This window comes from Octodon degus, unplaced genomic scaffold, assembly GCF_000260255.1.
Source record: "Octodon degus isolate 3935 unplaced genomic scaffold, OctDeg1.0 scaffold00219, whole genome shotgun sequence".
Lineage (NCBI taxonomy): Eukaryota > Metazoa > Chordata > Mammalia > Rodentia > Octodontidae > Octodon > Octodon degus.
Genome location: NW_004524795.1, coordinates 3,154,000 through 3,172,614, shown reverse-complemented (window position 1 = coordinate 3,172,614; position 18,615 = coordinate 3,154,000). Strand labels below are relative to the sequence as shown.

Genomic DNA, 18,615 nt, shown 5'->3' with positions numbered 1-18,615 from the left:
GCATGAATTCAGCAAACTAATCAAATATACTCCAGTAGTCCATAACAGTAGTGGGTTATCCATAGGACTGGCTATGTCAGAAATTGTTGACTTGAGCCCTTTACAGCTTAGCATATTAATATGGCTTTACTTTTCATACCTCATTATTATATTTTTCTGCTAGTATATTTTATTTTTGAGACAGTGTCTTGTCATGAGGTTCAGGCTGGCCTTGAGCTCACTTTGTAGCCCAGGCTGGTCTCAAACTCACATCGATCCTCCTGTATCCGGAGGATGACAGGAGGCTTCCAGAGTGCTGGGATCACAGGCGTGTGCTACCACACCCAATTCAGAAACAACATTCTCACAATCAAATGACCTGCTAGAACATTCATATAGTTAATTTTGTAAAACATCTTTGACACAGTAAATCTGTGACCACAGTTTCTGTAAATCTTTATTTTCTAAATGTTTCTTCACTGTTCTTGGAAAACGCCTCCCACAAACGATTAACATCTATCCAAAATACATCAATTTATTTAAACCTAAACATATAATCTCAATAGATTTACAACAATTTGTTATTACAAAAAAATACAAGACACCACTAGGAAGGTATACAACCCCAGCAGTGGAAAGCACTTAAGTCCTAATTTACTGCCCAGGCTTTAATATTCATGTCAGTCTGGGCCCCCTCACTTTTTCATCTGTGAAATGACTGCTCCATCATCCTCAAAGACTGTGATAAAGGCACACACACACACACACACACACACACACACACACACAGCATAAAATAAAATGCCCGACAGGTGCCAACACTTACAAAATTAAAGGAAGGAGACACACAAAAAACAGGCAAACAAAAGAGAAGGATTTGGAAGAAGGGGGAGTAAAGGTAAGAAACTGGGAACTGAGGGAGAGAAGAGTAATTCATTCTGAAGAAGACTCTTAAAGCTCATAACCCAACATAGACTTATCTCTGATAGTAATGGAAATAAACTTAATTTAAAAGAAGAGAAACAGAACGATCAAAATGGCCTGAAAAAGTTAGTAATAGCAAGATTACTTTCATTTTCAAGCCAAAAAAGGGACAATTGCATGCCTGAAAAAATTTCTGAACATAGATTACCTGAAAAAGAAAGGTGAAAGATAATGAAATACTGAACTAATAAGAACATAAAATTCCTAAATATAAGCTCCAAATAAACCCCAATATGTATACATCAATAATCAGAAAATGCTTAAAAATACACTATTTAGAACAATATTTTATAAGCCACCCAAGCATATAACAAAATAGGCAAAACACTTAACAAAAAACTACAAAATGTGGCTAAAAGTCATAACATCAACCTGACCAGATGAAGACAACAAGGTTTACAGACATGAGGAATTCACATCAAAAAGAGAACAAGGTTTACAGACATGAGGAATTCACATCATAAAAGATATCAAAATGCCCCATCAACCCAAAAATTCAACTGAGCTCTAAAAATTTAACAGGCAACAGGCTGACCCTAAAACTTTTACAGAAAAGTAGAGCTAAATGTAGCTAAGACAATTTCAAAGACAGACTTACTAAACAAAGACAATTCTATAAAGACCTTTTACCAACTGAATACTTAAAAGTCTATGCACATGCAGATATTCGATATATAATAGATGAAACAAAGCAAATAGTGACCAAAGGATGGCTTATTCAAATGAATGCTATTGGGAACACTGATCTTCCACAAGAAAAAATTAGATCTTTACCTCAAATCAATGTGACTACATACCTGAATACAGAATATAGTCAGGAATTTTAAGAATCTAGTTCAGTACCTAAACAAGTACTCTAAGAAACAAAGACTCAAGTGGCCAGAGAATTTAATGTTTCTAACAAATAAATTCACAGTGTAGAGATGAAGGGTGAAGACAAGAGGAAAGGACAAGAGTCTTCTGTAACATAAAGAAAATTCCCAGTTTTGTGATCTCACAAAAGAGTAAGACACTATATAATAATTAGCCCCAGAAGACAATCAGATACACACATGCATGTGATGTAACACTGATATGAAATGATGCCGAAAATCAATACATTCATTAGAGCTGCTCATAAAAATGAATAGTCATTAAAAAGTACAAATAAAGTACATGTGGCTAAAAAGTAGCAATTATGTAATTCAACTAAGAAATGGGATCAATCATGAAATAGAACTTATACAGTTACTAAATTACTTATTATGACAAATAAATAAAAATTTCAAAATTGGGTTAAGAAATAAATGGCTTATGGGCTGGGGATTCAGCTCAGTGGCACAGCCCCTGCCTGGCAAGCATGAGCTCCTAAGTTCAATTCCCATACCAATAAAAAAAGACAATACAAAAGGAGAGGAACGGGAAGCTACTTTTCTTTTCCAGTTCCTAACAACCCAACCTTCTCCTATTAACATTTTCAAGGTAAGAATAACATTGTTAAGAATAAGAAGAGCAAGGAAGACTTAAAAGGGGGGGGGGGCATGTGTTATGTACATGGACAAATTCCACACATAAACATAATTGTACAATTCTGTACTACAAACATGTACTAAAAAAAATTACATTAGTAAGACTCTTTAAGAGAATATATGAGACTTGTTCAGTTCAATATTAACTAAATAGCAAAATTTTTGATGACAGTCTAGAATATAATTAAGGTGTTTGATTTACTCAGTCACAACTCTAACTTTACTCCTGGTTTTAACTTACTTCATGGTTTAGACAGTTGAATGACCAGAAATAAGCATGTAGGCTGACAGAGGCATGTTGAGACCCAGAATAACCAAAAGCCAATAGAAACATGATCAAGAGAACAAGAAATAGTCAGTTTCTAAACAAAAATCTAAATAGCAGAATCAGAAAAAAAAAAAATTCTACTGTAATTATTAATTTGCATGTCTGATGAGTATAATTAAAGATTGTGGGTAGAGAAAATTAAATGTTTATATTAAATATAAATACATATAATGACGAAAATCAGTAAAAGTTAAGGGGGAGCAAGAAAAATAGAACCTAAACTTCTAGTAACAAAACTGATGCTTGGATTTGTCAAGTTCTCAAAACACAAAGTATTTGAAAACTTGAAAAAAAACAATGCAAGTATATATATGGAATAGCTGAGATGATTATACTACTAATTTCATCAGTTCTTTGAAAATAGCAGTTCAGTTTAAAATGTTCACTTTGACTAACTCCATAAGCTAATATCTATAATCTGAGCAACTACATTGAAGACAGCAATGTGGAATACAAAAAACTATGGATGAATACCTCTCATCTTTTCTTCTAAATGTGTAGTTTCTAATGTTGTATCAATTATGATTATACTCTTTGAAATAAATTAAAAAAGAAAAAGTAAAAAGGACAAGAAAAATATTAAGGTTTACTGAAAACAAGCATTCATGTTCAAATTATTTGACCAATTGTGCATACCTGTATCTGTTAATCTGAGCAACAAATCCGACCATAAATATGAGTAACATAACAACCATTGTTACTTTGCCATTCTTGTTTTGAAAATCTGTACCATATGTGTTGTTGTATGTTACTCTGTATCTGTCTTTGTTTTTGCTGTTGTTTTGTTTTTACTCTTTAAAATAAAATAAAATCAAAAATAAGAATCATGATATTCACAAGTGACAGCCAGAAATACATACAGAGGTACATGTAAGATTCATCCCTCAATTAAAGGAACAATGAATTAATGTAGAGATTATGTGACTGTACACTGAGATAGATGTTAGTTTATTACACGTACATGGCATTTAGTTGAAGGTTAGTCTAACACTGCCATCCTCTAAGTGTCTATTCATTTGCATATTCATTCATTGGCTAAAACACAAACAGTTTATTCCTACCTCTCTGAAGAGTGCACCATAAAACTGAACAATGTATGGGCAGTCACTACTTCGCATTACTACATCCAAATCCATAAGTAGTTGCTTTTGTTCTTTTTCATCCACCGTTGACCGTATTCTCTGAAAAAAAAAAAAAAAAAAAAGGTAGTAGATGTCAGAAAAACATTTAAGTTTCAGAAATTCATATTAAGCCTCTACCATAAAACTGAAAATGTATCAAACTTTCCAAATACTAACCACATACAAAAATTATCTTTGTCTTGTCTTTACAAGAATAATTTCCACCCAGAAAATTTAACAACAGCACCTAAGAATTTTTTAAAGGGCACAAGACTTTTCAAACAATAACATTCATGAATGATATGGGGGTGATACAACAAAATTCTTAGATACTGAAAATTAACACCCACATGAAAATATAAAGAAAATCACAAGTTACAGCAGTTTTCATATGAATGACTGTAAATGGCATCATAAGTTTGGGACCTAGGCACTCAATGCAAAAAAAAATTCAAAATCCACAACATCTTCATTCATTGGATATGGGAAATAGTCCATTGCAAGAAAAAGGGAATACTAGGGTAGGGGCAATATACACAGAAAAAAATCCAAGTTTTTCAAATGCAATGTGAGAACTCTTTTCCTTCACAGAACTTCGTATACATTAATAACGAAACTGTCTGACTCTAGCTCATGAGTCAACATGTGTTTCAATGTAAATCTATGGAAAACATCCTAAAACTGCAGGAACAGAGACTCTTTTTACGAATTCCTACACTGATAAGGCGCTCTTCTGTATGTCACAAAGCTGGGAAATATATGTCTAACCAAGCTGTACTACAACTCTACATTTCTAAGAAACTTTCAGAAAACATTAGTACCTCTACCTCTCATCTCCTATCCAGCAACAGTGTAAGATATATGTGTTCAGAGGGATAGTTCCTACTGTATTAGACAGTTAAGAACAAATCAAGTTCAGAAAAAATGTAAAATATTAACAATAAATCCACAGGTTAATATTAAAGCATGCAAACAACTTCTATTCTCATAGAAGGTTCACAATGTCACACCGCGCCACTGTGTACAATACATAGCACATACTTACAAGGTAAGTTAGTATCAAAAAATACATAAGGTAGCATTTTGTCTTCCAAAGACTTCCAGGTGTCTGTCCTCAACAGTCTTGAAAGGGAGGAAGTAAGTCAATTAAATTCTTGAGCCCATTTTATAGCAGAGAAGCCACAGCACAGAGAGATACAAAAGATGTATTCCATGTGACATGAATGGTAGTAATTTAAAGAACAGAAGTAGGTTTTCTCAATTTCATTTTTGGACACTAAATGAGGAATTTCATATACTTCAAATGTAAACGAATTTAACTTTGCTACTTAAAACTTATACCTTGCTACCTACTATTTCATACCAAATAAATCTGTTAATTGGCTTCAATCTTACATAAACTGATTTTTTAAAAATTCACATTAACTATCATTGTCAGATACAAGGATAAAAATAAGAGTAAAACAAAAAAAAATGATTAGTTCTGTTAAAGTTAAGAAAATTTCACCTTTCTTTCCATCTCATTTCTAAATTTTCATAGTTTGGGAATTTTGCTTCTAAAAAAAATCTTAAAGCATCTGGAAATATTTGTTGGTTCAAAACATGACATTGATAACTTCTGTAATCATTCTAAATACATTTATTCCTGTTTTAATAAAATAACTTTGAAATTATGGCTGTGAAAATAAGAGGTAATTCTTTAAAAGGATCTTAGTAATCCATACTATCTAAACTTAAAAGACAAAGAGTTGCTATGCAGAAAGAAGTGCAAATGACTTGGCTGGGGAAAATTTCTACCTACTAATTAAATTTTTTTCTCTTTTACACTAAAAAAAGTTTAGTTTTCTAAACTTTTAATATACTTTTTTTTGGGGGGGGTGCGGAACGGGGGATTGAACTCAGCCCCTTGTTCTTACCAGGGAAGTATTTATTCCACTGGGCCATCTCCTCAGCCCCAGTGCAAATACATTAATAGGTATTTGTTTTTAAAAGCACCCTTCTTGCTAGCTTTCATTTTCCTGAACTATTTATGTGGTTTTCTACACTTATCCCTCTATAAGTGCTTAAATTCCAACTTTTTGGAAGCATATGACAGTCAAAAAATCAACAGTTACCAACATTTGGCTTTTGGAAGCCAATTTCCAAAAACGCTGCTGTAGCTCCGAGAAGTATATACATCTTATTGCATCCATTAGAGGCCCACTGAAATCTGTGCAATTCCCTGATATCTAATACTAAGACACTATCTGACAAACCTGTTACTAGCCTGAATGTAGAGAAAGTGCCCAGCATAGTTCTCATCTTTGAGATAATCACACAGCAGGAAAATACAGACTTGCTTTTCAATGCTATTTCTAAGCATACAACAGAGTGGAATAGCTTGGAAGGGCTACTTGGTCTAACATGAAATTGAGGATGCTCCTGGATGCTTTTAAACAGACTAACACCCCCTCATACTCTCCAAATGTTCTGTCCCAGTGATGGTGATGCACCAAAAAGTAGCTAGCAGCTAATACTACAACTGAAATATTTGGGAATGAGCAAATAAATGCTGAAGTTTTAAGACTTGGTTGTAACATCTATCGTATATTAGCACTTAATAGACTAATTCCAAAGGCCCAAAGGACCCTTTCAAAGGAGGTTAACTGCAAATGTACACCTTCTACAATAGTAATATCAAGTTAATGATTCATTCTCTCAGTAACTCAAGTTGAAGAATATTTAATGATAATCAGTAACTGAAATTAGTACACAGTAACAAAAAGCACTATCAAAAAATTTTTTGAGTGGAAAATAAAAGCAGTATCTATAGGAAAGACTTCTAAGATTTGAAACAAGTGAGGTTAGAATCTTCTAATATTTGGCAGCAGAACTGTATAAAAGTGAACTCATCATCAATAAGAACGTAATTCTCTTCCCTTCACATGTCCATAGTAGAGGAGCACAGACATACAAAAGTGCAAAGATGAAGTAATTATGTTATCTGAAATTCTTTGGTAGTTACAATGGTAAAAATCAAATTTATTGATAAATATTTTTAATTCCTAAGAAACTATCATTGGTTTATATCATAAATTTAAATTAGGTAAGGCTTTTATGCATTTGGATCAGCAAACTTTTTTCTTTTTTTTTCTTTTACACAGAATGGATGAACAGTCCACAAGAGACCATAAAATATTTTTTTTTAAGTCAAGAATTTTAAGTTTTGAGCACGTTTTCTTTTTAACCAGTATCAACATTCATTCAACACCACTATTTTTCTTCATTATATGTTTGGGCTCTCGCACATTATTAACTAAAGTTACTTCGTGCTCTCATAGCAAGTTAAATAGTCTTTCTTTAAAAAAAAATCCACATCTCTTTTGAAAATTAAAATCAGCTTTGGATTATTTCTAGCTTTACTTTATTTGAAAAGTAATGTAAATAAAACATAAAAGTGAAAACAAAGCTGGATATGTTGGCCCATGACTATAATTCTAACTCTCTAGTACGGTTAAGCAGGAGGATCATAAATTTGAGTCCAGGTGGGCAATTTAGTGACTTACCAAGACACTGTTGCAATTTTTTTTTTTTTTTTTTTTTCCCAGCACCAGACAGGCATCAAATGCAGGACCTGTGCTTGTCAGGCAGGGGCTTAAGCTGCTGAGCTACATCCCTGGCCCTCAAAATTTAAAAAGGGCTGGGGGCACAGTTCAATGTAAAGACTCTGGATTCAACCCATAATATCCCTGTATTGGTTGATTCACTGTGTCAATTTGAAATGTTTAAGAGTTTAACTAAGGGACTGAGCAAGAAGCCATGTCTATGCTTATAAACATCCTGAGCAAAATGAGGACATGGAGATTGTGGGAACACTACACTGCCCTGGGGGTGGGAGCCTGCTTATAATATAAAGGAGGAAAAAGAGGCTTGTTCTCCCCACTTTTGCTTTTTTTTTTTTTTTGCTGTCTTGAATTGTTGCCCTGTGCTTTGCCACCCTACCTTGGAGCCAGATGATTGAGGAATGAAACCTCTGCAAACTGAGACAAACCTTTCCTTCTTTAATTTTGAGTGTTGGGTGAATTGTCTCAGCAACTAGAGAAAAGTAAATAACACAACACCCCACCAAAAAAAAGGAGATATATAGATAGATAGATAGATAGATAGATAGATAGATAGATAGAGATAGATAGATAGATAGATAGATAGATAGATATATTTCCAGTGCAGAAGTTTATACACTTAAAGATAACATTTGGTGAGACGGGAACCTAGGGTCTTGCTCATGCTAGGTAAGCGCTCTACCTCTAAACTACTTCCCTGCCTTTTATCAGTTTTTAGAGTCTAGGTATTGGCTGATTTGCCTAACTGGTCTTGAATTTGTTCTCCTCCTGCCTCAGCTTCCCAAGTAATTTTAGATTACATGCAAGTACCACAGTGTCCAGCATAAAATATTTCTCTAAAGTGCCCAAATTTACATTAAATGTTATCTGTAGGCCTAATAAAGCTTTAAAAGTAGATAAATTCCAATAAAAGCAAAATCAAAAATTCCAAAAGGCCTCCACCTGGAGTTACATAAAAACAAGTTTCAAGTGCTCTGGTTTTAAGACTGGTATTATATATAATTAAATTTTAAAAACAAATCTTTATTTTTCCAAACTGACAATCTAACTCATGCTCAAGTTTTAATTAACTGCTTGAATTTAAATTCTTTTTACTATTTTACTGTTATTGAACACCTACATAAATGTGGTACTGTTATAGATAGCCTCCAATTTGACATTGGTATCTCCAGAGCAGCTCTTGCTTAACACTGACATTATTCTCTACACTTACATTTAAATCTGCTAACCCCAATTCCCCTATGCAATTTGCCAGTACTCAACAGGGATGAATGACTCTGACAAAACTAGTATCAGCAAGTACAAGGACCTTCCAAGCAGATTAAGACACACTGTGATTGTGTAAAGGGATTACATAAACTACTAAAGTTAAATTCCCACAAGAATTTAGGGATGGTATCTCAGTTACTTTTTACTCATTGCTGGGACAAAATAACCAACACCCAAAATTTAAGGAAGAAAAGGTTTATTTAGCTCACAGTTTGTGGAGGTTTCAGTCTATACTTGGCTGGCTCCCAGGCAGAGTGAAAAAGGCAGAGAGCAGCAGTTTATGGCAGCAGAAAACAGCGAGAAAGAGCAAAGGGAAGGGTGGCAGCAGCTGCTTCTAGCCAGCCTGTCTCCCCTCCTTATATTATAAACATGCTACTGTGGGGCTGGGGGGTGTAGAACTCACACAATGTCCATGCAGAAGATAAGGATGTTTACAAACTAAGAATCCTGGCTCTCTGCTAAGTCACTTCATTAAATTTCTAAACTTCTCAAATTGTCATAATGCATCAAGCAGTACAAATGGGAAAGACAGAAAGAAAAAAGATATAAGAAGATGGTAATAAAAAAAATAGGAAGATAGTAATATACAGGTATATTCTCAGGGAAAAGTAAGTGTACCCCTTCTTTCTAAGATGTAATGACTTAACAAACGATTTTTTTTTTTTTTTTTTTTTTTTTTTTTTTTTTGGGTCCTTTCCTAAAGTTATTTTCAGGGTGGAAAGATACAGAAAGAGACAATAAAAAAAAGATTAACTGATCATTATCAGGGGTGTAAAGTTAGGCAAAAAGAAAAGTTGACAATGCAATGACTAACAGTAGAATTGCAGAGAAAACAAAGTAAGAAAAGCACACAAGGTTAGTCCTAAGAATCAAGTCACCAAGGAGGATTCTGCCTAGGTGCTAAACAAACAACCCAACTCATGTTGGCAGTGGTCCTTGCTCCGTACTCTGATCCAGGTAAGCCTTACCTACAGGGTTCTTGGAATCCTTCAGTTGCTACAGAGGTCAGGCACACACCATATAAAAAAGCACCAGACTACCTATAATGATCTTTTGACTCCCCTTTATGTTGATAGAACAACTACTGACTCTCAGAAGATCAACCCAGAGTTTGTTTTTTTTCTTTCTCTATGAAACCAAGCTATAAGAAAAGGTTAGGGAGATGGTATCTTTGTGTATGTGTGTGTGTGTGTGTGTGTGTGTGTGTGTGTGGTGTGCGCATGCACATGCATACATGTGTCTATAAACCTGATCCTATTCCTGCTTTGAGAAAAGGAAACTAGGTAATGATATATTAAAAAACTTAGGGTTAAGAAAACTAAGAAAGACTTATATGCTCTTGACTAAAATCAGTAGGTCCACAGTATGTATAACAGATATCAGTTCCTAGAATCTGAATATCCCAAACAAAAAGGATAGTAATCTTCCTCAAACATAGCAGGAATCAAGAACTAAGTAGCATAGGAAAAGGCTTGACTAAGCAGTAATGTAGTAGACAGATCCAAAAATAGCAACAAAAATAAGTTTATAAAATGCCTATCAATACAAACTGATACTACTTTGGTTTTGAAATGAAGAAAATGTATGGGGCACAAGAATAAAATGTAGAAATAGAAAAATGGGGAAACTAATGTGGACAAAGCATGCTCACGATCCCAGCAGATAAGATTTCTAAATGCTCCATCATGAATTTTCAATGTTCCTGGATGGCTCAACTGAGGGTACAGAGGGGTAGCACAGTGAAATTAAGGGTAAGTAGGATACTCATATTCCATGATGCACAGGTATATCCTTTGCTGCTTGGACTAAATCAGAAGTATTCCAAAGTGAAACAGGCAAGTTCCCTGGTCAGAAATTAGGGCACGAATATAATGAAACTCTGCAGGGTGATGGATTAAATAAATATAGAAGATACCAGTGTCAAGCGTTACAGATTGTTCCAAGCACTGACTAAAGCATATGATATAGAATAAAATGATATAAACTACCAGAAATTCATTTATTAACAAAAAGTGTCATTTTAATTTATCACCAACCAAAGTCACAAGACCAGATGATATTAAATTTACTCTGCATCAAAGCAACATGTGGGCTGGCCTGATAGCTCAGTGGACTTAGCGCCTACTTAGGCAGAGTACAGTGGCTGGGGTTTGATCCTCAGTATGCTGCCCTAAGAAAGCAATGGAAACTGGGCATGGTGGTGTGCACCTGTAATCCTAGCACTTGGGAGGCTGAAAACAGGAGAATCACTATGAGTCTGATCCTCGTAGTGAGACCCTGTAGACCCTGTCTTAAATACAGGAAAAGAATAAAATAAAATAAAGCAATGTGTAATCTGTTCTCACTCAGTTAGCTCAAGCTCATTTTCCGGACATGTGGTTCACTTTTATGTAAGCAGCCATTGTCATCTAAGTCTACCAAAATATATGTATTCATATTTCAAGCAACTGTCAAATACTTTGCCAAATTACTATGATGGCTAAGACAGCCACTCCTATGACCAAAAGAGTTAAAAGCTCCCTGTGATGAAGATATTTACCTTTTGTACTAAGTGCATACTTGTAAATATGACCTACGCAGAAATCCTAGACCTGGCATATCATATGGAACCTTAGCTGGAACTCTTCTCCACAGAAAACAGTGATATAGTAATGGATCATAAGTACAAAGGTACTACATTTAAAATTAAAAGATGAACAATATTATTTTGACATAGTTGTAACGATTTTTAAAGATGAGTTTGGGAACTGAGGTTGTAGTTAGGAGTTAGAACATACGCTTAGCATGTGCAGGGTTCATGTTTAATCACCAACATCAAAACAAAAACAAAAACAAAAAAAAAAAGATGCACAGTGCCTGCAATCTATAGGCACCAATCTACTATGCCATAAACATACTGTGTTCATTAAAAATTCCTTGCTAGGGTGTCTTGCCCTCCTTAAGCTAGAATTCGTTAAAAGAATATAAAAGAGGATACACTCAGATCCATCCACAAGTGTCCCTACTAATCTGGCCCCTATAAATAAACATGCTGCTTTTGCAGCACAAATGGTCCAGAATCCAGTGCTAAGGCAAAGCTGAAAAATCCCAGAAACTGCAGCACATCAATACACAATATCACTTTCCTCTGGACCATGATTTCTCTTAGGAATTTTTATTCTCCTGATCTGCAAATAAAGATTCTATATCCTAGATAAGCAGGAAGATCTTCCCTACTGCTAAAGTCTTACACACAGATAACAAACAAAATTTCCACCACATATCACAATAACATCATTAAGGTCAAAGCAGATGGCAATATTAGACAACAAATAGTAAAACAAAAGCAAGGTACAGCAGAGCATGGTGGATGGTGGTGCACACCTATAATCTCAGTACTCAGCAGGCTGAGGGAGGAGAAATGCTGCAAGTTTGAGGTTAGCCTGGGCTACATAGTGAGCTCAAGTGAGCTGCCTGAACTACACAGCAATGTTCTGTCTTAAAAAATAAAATAATATAAAATAAAATATCTAAAAGCAAGGTATAGTTTTAGGAATGCTGATCACAGATGCCAAATTGGTTTTTGTGTCTAAAAATAACAAATGGAATCAGTTAAGTAAATTGTTTTAAATTATAAAAATATGATATTAGTAAGATCAAAAGAAAGAATGCTGATTCTTAACTGTAAAGTCATCCAAGTCTTTAAAATCCACTTAGGGCCAGTCAGATAGCTCAGTGGATTAAAGAACCTATTTAGGCAGACTGGCCAGGGGTTCGATCCCCAGCATGCCTTACCAGCCCCGCCTGCACTGAGACTGCGATTGAGACCAGGTGTGGTGGCACACACCTGTAATCCCAGCACTTGGGAGGATGAAAACAGGATAATCACAAGTCCAATCTGTGTAGTGAGACCCTGTACTAAATACAAATAAATAAATAATCAATTAATGAATTCCCAGTTAGGCCTCAGTCAAAATTTTGAAACTTTAAACTCACTAATGACAGGTCTTCACCTCAGGGCCTAAAACAATAAAAAGCAGCAGTGCAAATCTGATACAAAACCAATTTCAGAGGCACAACAACCCACAATCATAATATATATGCAGGAAACACGTCAAATATTAGTTCAGATGTTTCCCTTGAGGAATGAGGTATGAGGAGCCAGTTTTCTTCCACATAACTATAAAACTGTATTTCCAGGTCCCAAAATTTTCTTAGGTCAACCAAGTGATGGTAGCAGATTTCAAAAATCAGATACCCAGTGTTATGTTCAGAGACAAATAGGGACTAAAATTCACCTACAGCAACTGTTTCTGAACTGGCCTACTTGGATCCCTAATGTTTTCTCTAAGCTGGTGCTGGTTTCACATATGGGTCAGCAGGATCTTGCTTCCTAAATTCTGTGTACAGGTGCATATTAAGGACTAAACTTAAGACTTCATGCACACTAAGTATATGCTCTATAGCGGAGTGACATCCCGAACTCATCACTCTTCATCAAGCACAATCGTATTGATTTTAGCTATTTTATTTATTTGGTTCCACATACAATTCTGTTAACTAGAAAAAACCCAGAATCTGAAAAGCCATTAACCCAGTGTGACAGTGAAGTTCAAAACCAAAGATAACTGGATAGTAGCTGTGCCATATCCATAGAATGTGCTCATTCCACTTACTCTTTTTATATGAAACACCACAGCTGGTAAAGTGACATTACAAAACATAAAAAGGGCTTGAGTGTAGATTTCTTAATCAAGTCACATTATCTGGCCAAACAAACATATAATGGAATCTATTCTGTACTCAAAAATCAAGCCACAAGTTCTGCATTCACAAGCAATTTGGATAATCCAAAATCATCACTATAGTCTTTCAGTTGCCTAACAAATCACACTATATATCAAAAAAGAGCTGTTCAACATTATGGCCAACTCTCAAATATTCTAGTGCTTGGCCGGTTAAGACAGCCCAGTGGACTACAAGCTTGCTTAGGTAAGCGCAGGAGCTAGGGTTCCCTGGCACCACATGCTGCACTGGCCCTACCTCCTAGGTGCACTGAGCCAGCAATGGAGTCTGGGCATGGTGGTGCATGCCTGTGATCCCAGCAATAGGGAGGTTGAAAACAAGAGGATCACTACAAGTCCAAGCTGTGTAGTGAGACCCTGCACAAAAACAACAAAAACTTTATATATTTTTTTTCTAGTGCTTTCCAAACAATATACAAGATTAATATATACACACTAAAATGAACCTCCTCCAATCATTGTTGACCATTACAATCTCTACTAAAATCATTCAGTATAGAACTTCTGACACAAGTGGCATGGTCCCTGCAGTGGTGGTAAAATAAGCCAACCTATACTTTCCCAATCCCTGATTTTCCATACTTGCCCTACCATCTGTATGAGGGAGACCTACCTAACTAACGAAAGAAAACCCAACACTGCTCAATAAAGGGCTGGGTTGTGGGCCCCTCACGCTGTCAGTAAAGTGATCTACACCCTCCCATCAACCACGGGGGTTAAATTAGGTCTTGATTCCAAGTCAAAGATGTTGAAGTTAAAACCTCTATCACAGATCAAATGACCAGGCAGGACCAGAAGGATATAAACCAATGAATGAGGACAGGTAAAAGAGAAGACCTGAAAGCTTAAAGGAGTAAGACAAGTGAGAAAGATCACCAGTTTGAGAAAACAGCTGAAAGCCCTCACACACAGGATCATGATCACTGGCTCAGTCTGGCCTAAAGGACTACACTTAAACTCAGATGATTCATAAAAGTCATAGAAATCCACAGTAATAGTCTTAACATAGCATCTTCCCATCTTTCCCTACTTATCAGATAGGAGTTCCATTCTCCAATGATATAAAAGCTTTACTTTAGCATTAACCCTTCAAGTAAAATCCTGATTCCACTGGCTTCCAACTTTAGCAACGGTGAATTCCTTCCCTTATACTCCCTTTCATTTTCTTTCTTCCTTTTCACTATCACCTGTTTTTCTTTCATAGCTTACATATGTGGAACGGGACGGCATACCATCAAAAAGTCAGCGTGACAGTGAGATAGGAGTTTGGGCATAGCAAAACTTGGAAGTCTGTGTGATCTGTTTATTATAACACAGAACAGTTTCCAAAGCCCTGCACATGGACTTCCCATGAGAACTCAAACAGATTTTCAACAGGATGGCCAATACCTGAATTCAGCCTGAGTTGCGCAATTCTATTCTAACACTGCTTCTCAGGACCTCACAAGTAGAAGTTCTTGAGGGTTTCCACAAAATTTGCATAGTATAAAGAAGGTCACCAACATCAGGGGAACTTGCTATGGTGACTTACTTCACCTTGCTCACCCTTTCTCCAAGGTGTTCTTTTATTGCTTTTTCTTCTTCCTTTCAACCCACGTTCACTCTGCCAGGCCAGTTTCTCTCTCACTCATCACTTTTACTTTCTTAAGTAAACATTGATTCATCCAATTTTTTGTTCAAGATTAGAAAAACCTGGAATCTTAGTCCCAAAGGAGAAGTGAGAAACCTAGAACTGAGTACCACTTAGTTGGCAAAAGCCTCTTTTAGAAGCAGGCTACCCAGTAACAACATGACAGTTAGAAAACAACAAAGAAGCTGGAACACTAAGCCTGTAGGACTTACTGTAAGCAGACTCAGATTGACCTAGGTAGAAGAATTAAAAACTGGACAGAAAGGAGACAAGGAAAATCATAGCTTTAGGAATGAACACTACAGCTTCAGAACACAAGCCCAGCTTATTTTTTTCATCTAGAACATATTTTTTCTTGTCTAATAAGCCTAGACAATTCCATTTTACCTGCAAAGGATTCGGCCATCCCATTTTTTTTTTTTTTTCTTCAAATTTTTTCTCTCTCACTTTTAACTCTACAACTTGTAAATCAGGTCACCACCCAAAACATAAAAATTATCTTACTCTTGGTGGACCAGCACCCCCACATACACACACTGGACTAAGACCAAGACTATAGATAATCAAGCTCCATAGATTTCCACTGCCAAAAACACACAAATATACCCGTTTCCAAGTGGTAATGCATCTCATTGCTGTGAGCACCCCCAGTTCACTCCTGAGTGCATCTTAACTAAGTCTGATAAACCCTTATTATGCTATTTATTGATGCAACATGAAAATTCTTTTCTACAGTGGGCTTCAGTGAACCTGCAAACATATTCTGGAAAGGGAGGGGAAGCAGTAAATTCCTTACTTCAGCTCTGGGAACCTTTCAGACCCAGCCCATGACAAGGTGCAGACCATACAGTCAAGCATTCTATTAGTAATCTGTGTTTATATTTCCAAGCAATTTCAGCCCACAGGTCTAAAATGTGACACTTTATCTATTCTTTCTCTCTTGTCAACAGTGTCCCAAATATTCTTTGATATCCTAATTCTGATCACCTATACACTAATGCTTTGGGCATCTCTCCCAGATTTGAATTTCTTTAACTCTAGCTCAGAAACCTAATCCTGCTTGCTTCTTCAAACACTGGGTCTGAATCCTGAATTTACCACAGCATAATCAACCCTTTGAGATAGCTACCCAGAAATACCTACATAACCTTCAGAGGACAGTGACTATTCATGTCTCATTTTCATTTTTTTTAATTCAGTGATTACCACACAAACATGCAAAATGGGGCATTAACCCTCATGTTTACTGTGGAGTATCTATAATACCTATGAAATGGAAATAACCTAAGTATCCATTACTGAATAAACAAAACGTAGTACATAAACATCATGAACACTATTCAGCCATAAAAAAATGAAATCCTGTGTCATGAAAATGTGGATGGAAATGGAATAGAAATCATTATGTTAATAAGCCAGGCACAGAATGATTAGTTCCACATGATCCTACTCACATGTTAAAAAGTTAATCTTGGGGCCAGAGAGATAGCTCAGTGATCTAAGTGCTTGTCTGGCAAGCACCAGGACCCAGGTTCAATGCCCAGTACTGCATGCTGTGCTGACATGGAACCCTGGGTGTGCCATACTGGCCACCAAAACCAGGTGCACTACCAGCACTGGGGAGACTTGAGACAGGAGGATCACTGAGTCCAAATACATAAATAAAAGATTAAAAAAAAAAAAGTTAACCCCACAGAAGTTAGATGATTGCATCAAAGGAAGGGAAGAAACGAGAAACAGAAGGGGAGAAGTTGACTAATGGACACTAAACTAGAGTTAGATAGAAGAAAGCGGTTCTGTTGTGTTATTCTACAACACGGTGATGTAATGTACTTAACAGTGAAAGAATCTGAATGTTTTTACCATAAAGACATGATGATTGAGTAGACATATTTAACCTGATTTAATTATTGTACAATGTCTACATGCATCAAAACATGGCTGTACCTCATAAATGCAAATATTTTCATGTTTTATGTATCAGTGTTTAAAAACTAATTAAATTTTAAAATGAAACACTGTTATTTGTAGAAGACGATGATCAAAGTTAACTAGCCAAAGTTGATTCCCCATGAGCTTGAGAAGCCACAGTACTGACTATAGCTTTCTCCTAGGCAGACCTGTGGCTACAGTCTGCCTCAAGGAGATAATTTACTAGTATTCTCCCACCAGTTAGAGAACAACAGCTTTTTTCTTAGGTATGTGCAGCTAAAACAGAGAGAAAAGTGTCCATATCTTAGGTCCTAACACAGAACCTCCTTGGTAGCCCAATAGACTGTTCCTAAGCTCCACAGAAGACATTTTGAGTATTTTACATATACAGTCCTGGGTCATCTTGCTGAATCTAATTATATCTAACGTGATTAAATCTGTGAGATAGTTATTTCTGATAACTAAGAAAGTCATCTTTTCAAACATTTCTTACATGTGGGAAATCTTTTGGGGAAAGATTTCCACAAAACTAAGCAAAAAAGGAATCATAAAAAGAAGAAAATACGCTAATTGCATAGTTCACTTTTGTATAACTAATGCAAGTAAGTCTCAAAAATAAATTCAAAGGTAGGCTTAACATCTAATAATCTTTCTATATTACCAAAAAGTATGTTAAAATGCTAGCATGGAACTACTTTGTGTTTTCTCATTTCACCAACAGAAATACAACACTAACAAAAGATCTACAACCTGCAGTACAGAGTTTCAGGATAAATCCTGAGGGGATATGACTGACCTTATCAGATACAAAAACTACAATTCTTGTTACATAGGTCTTGCTTTATCTTGGTTTTAACCATCCAGCAGAAAAGTATAAAAACGAGGTATTAAAAAGTAAAGCCATATTAATATGCTGAGCTGTAAAAGGCTCAAGTCAACAACTTCTGACATTGCCAGTCATACGGAAAACCTACTATTATTATGGACTACTGGACTATTTTGGAATATCTTGCTGAATTCACACACCTATAATATTTAAATGACAAAACTAAATAAAAAAAGGAATACAAATGAATGACCATTGTGTTTCTGTATATTAAAAAATAGGATATACAGCTACATCTCTTAATTCAATGAATAGAAAGATTTGTTCTAAAAGTGGTTGTAAACAGGATATCATGTCCGTATCTTGTACAATGAATAACCACTAAGAAAACAATATGCAATGTATTAATTATTAAAACTGTCCTACTAATTTGATTTGAAACTGTCTCATTGCTATTTCTCAATAAAATTATAGAAAAAAAAATCTCACCTGTGTGAACCACTGTCTCACAGTTTCTTTGAATGTAACACATCAAATCTAAGTTCTCCTTAATTATATACTGCTTCCATATGATTACACTTGTCAAGCTGGTCTATATACCTATGTGATGAGGAAATATATGTTCTGAGGTGTAGCAGAATATTATGCTTCT

At 35.6% G+C, this 18,615-nt stretch overlaps 1 protein-coding gene across 2 annotated transcripts in view; it reads right to left on the bottom strand.

Annotated features, from left to right (window-relative positions):
* The window catches only part of Map2k4 (mitogen-activated protein kinase kinase 4), a 135,585-nt gene that overhangs the window by 32,723 nt on the left and 84,247 nt on the right, over positions 1 to 18,615 (bottom strand). For both annotated transcript variants that reach the window (XM_004645174.1, XM_012517843.2), the window contains one exon: positions 3,861 to 3,980. In XM_004645174.1, the coding sequence (XP_004645231.1) occupies positions 3,861 to 3,980 (120 nt within the window). The remainder of the gene's footprint in view (positions 1 to 3,860; positions 3,981 to 18,615) is intronic.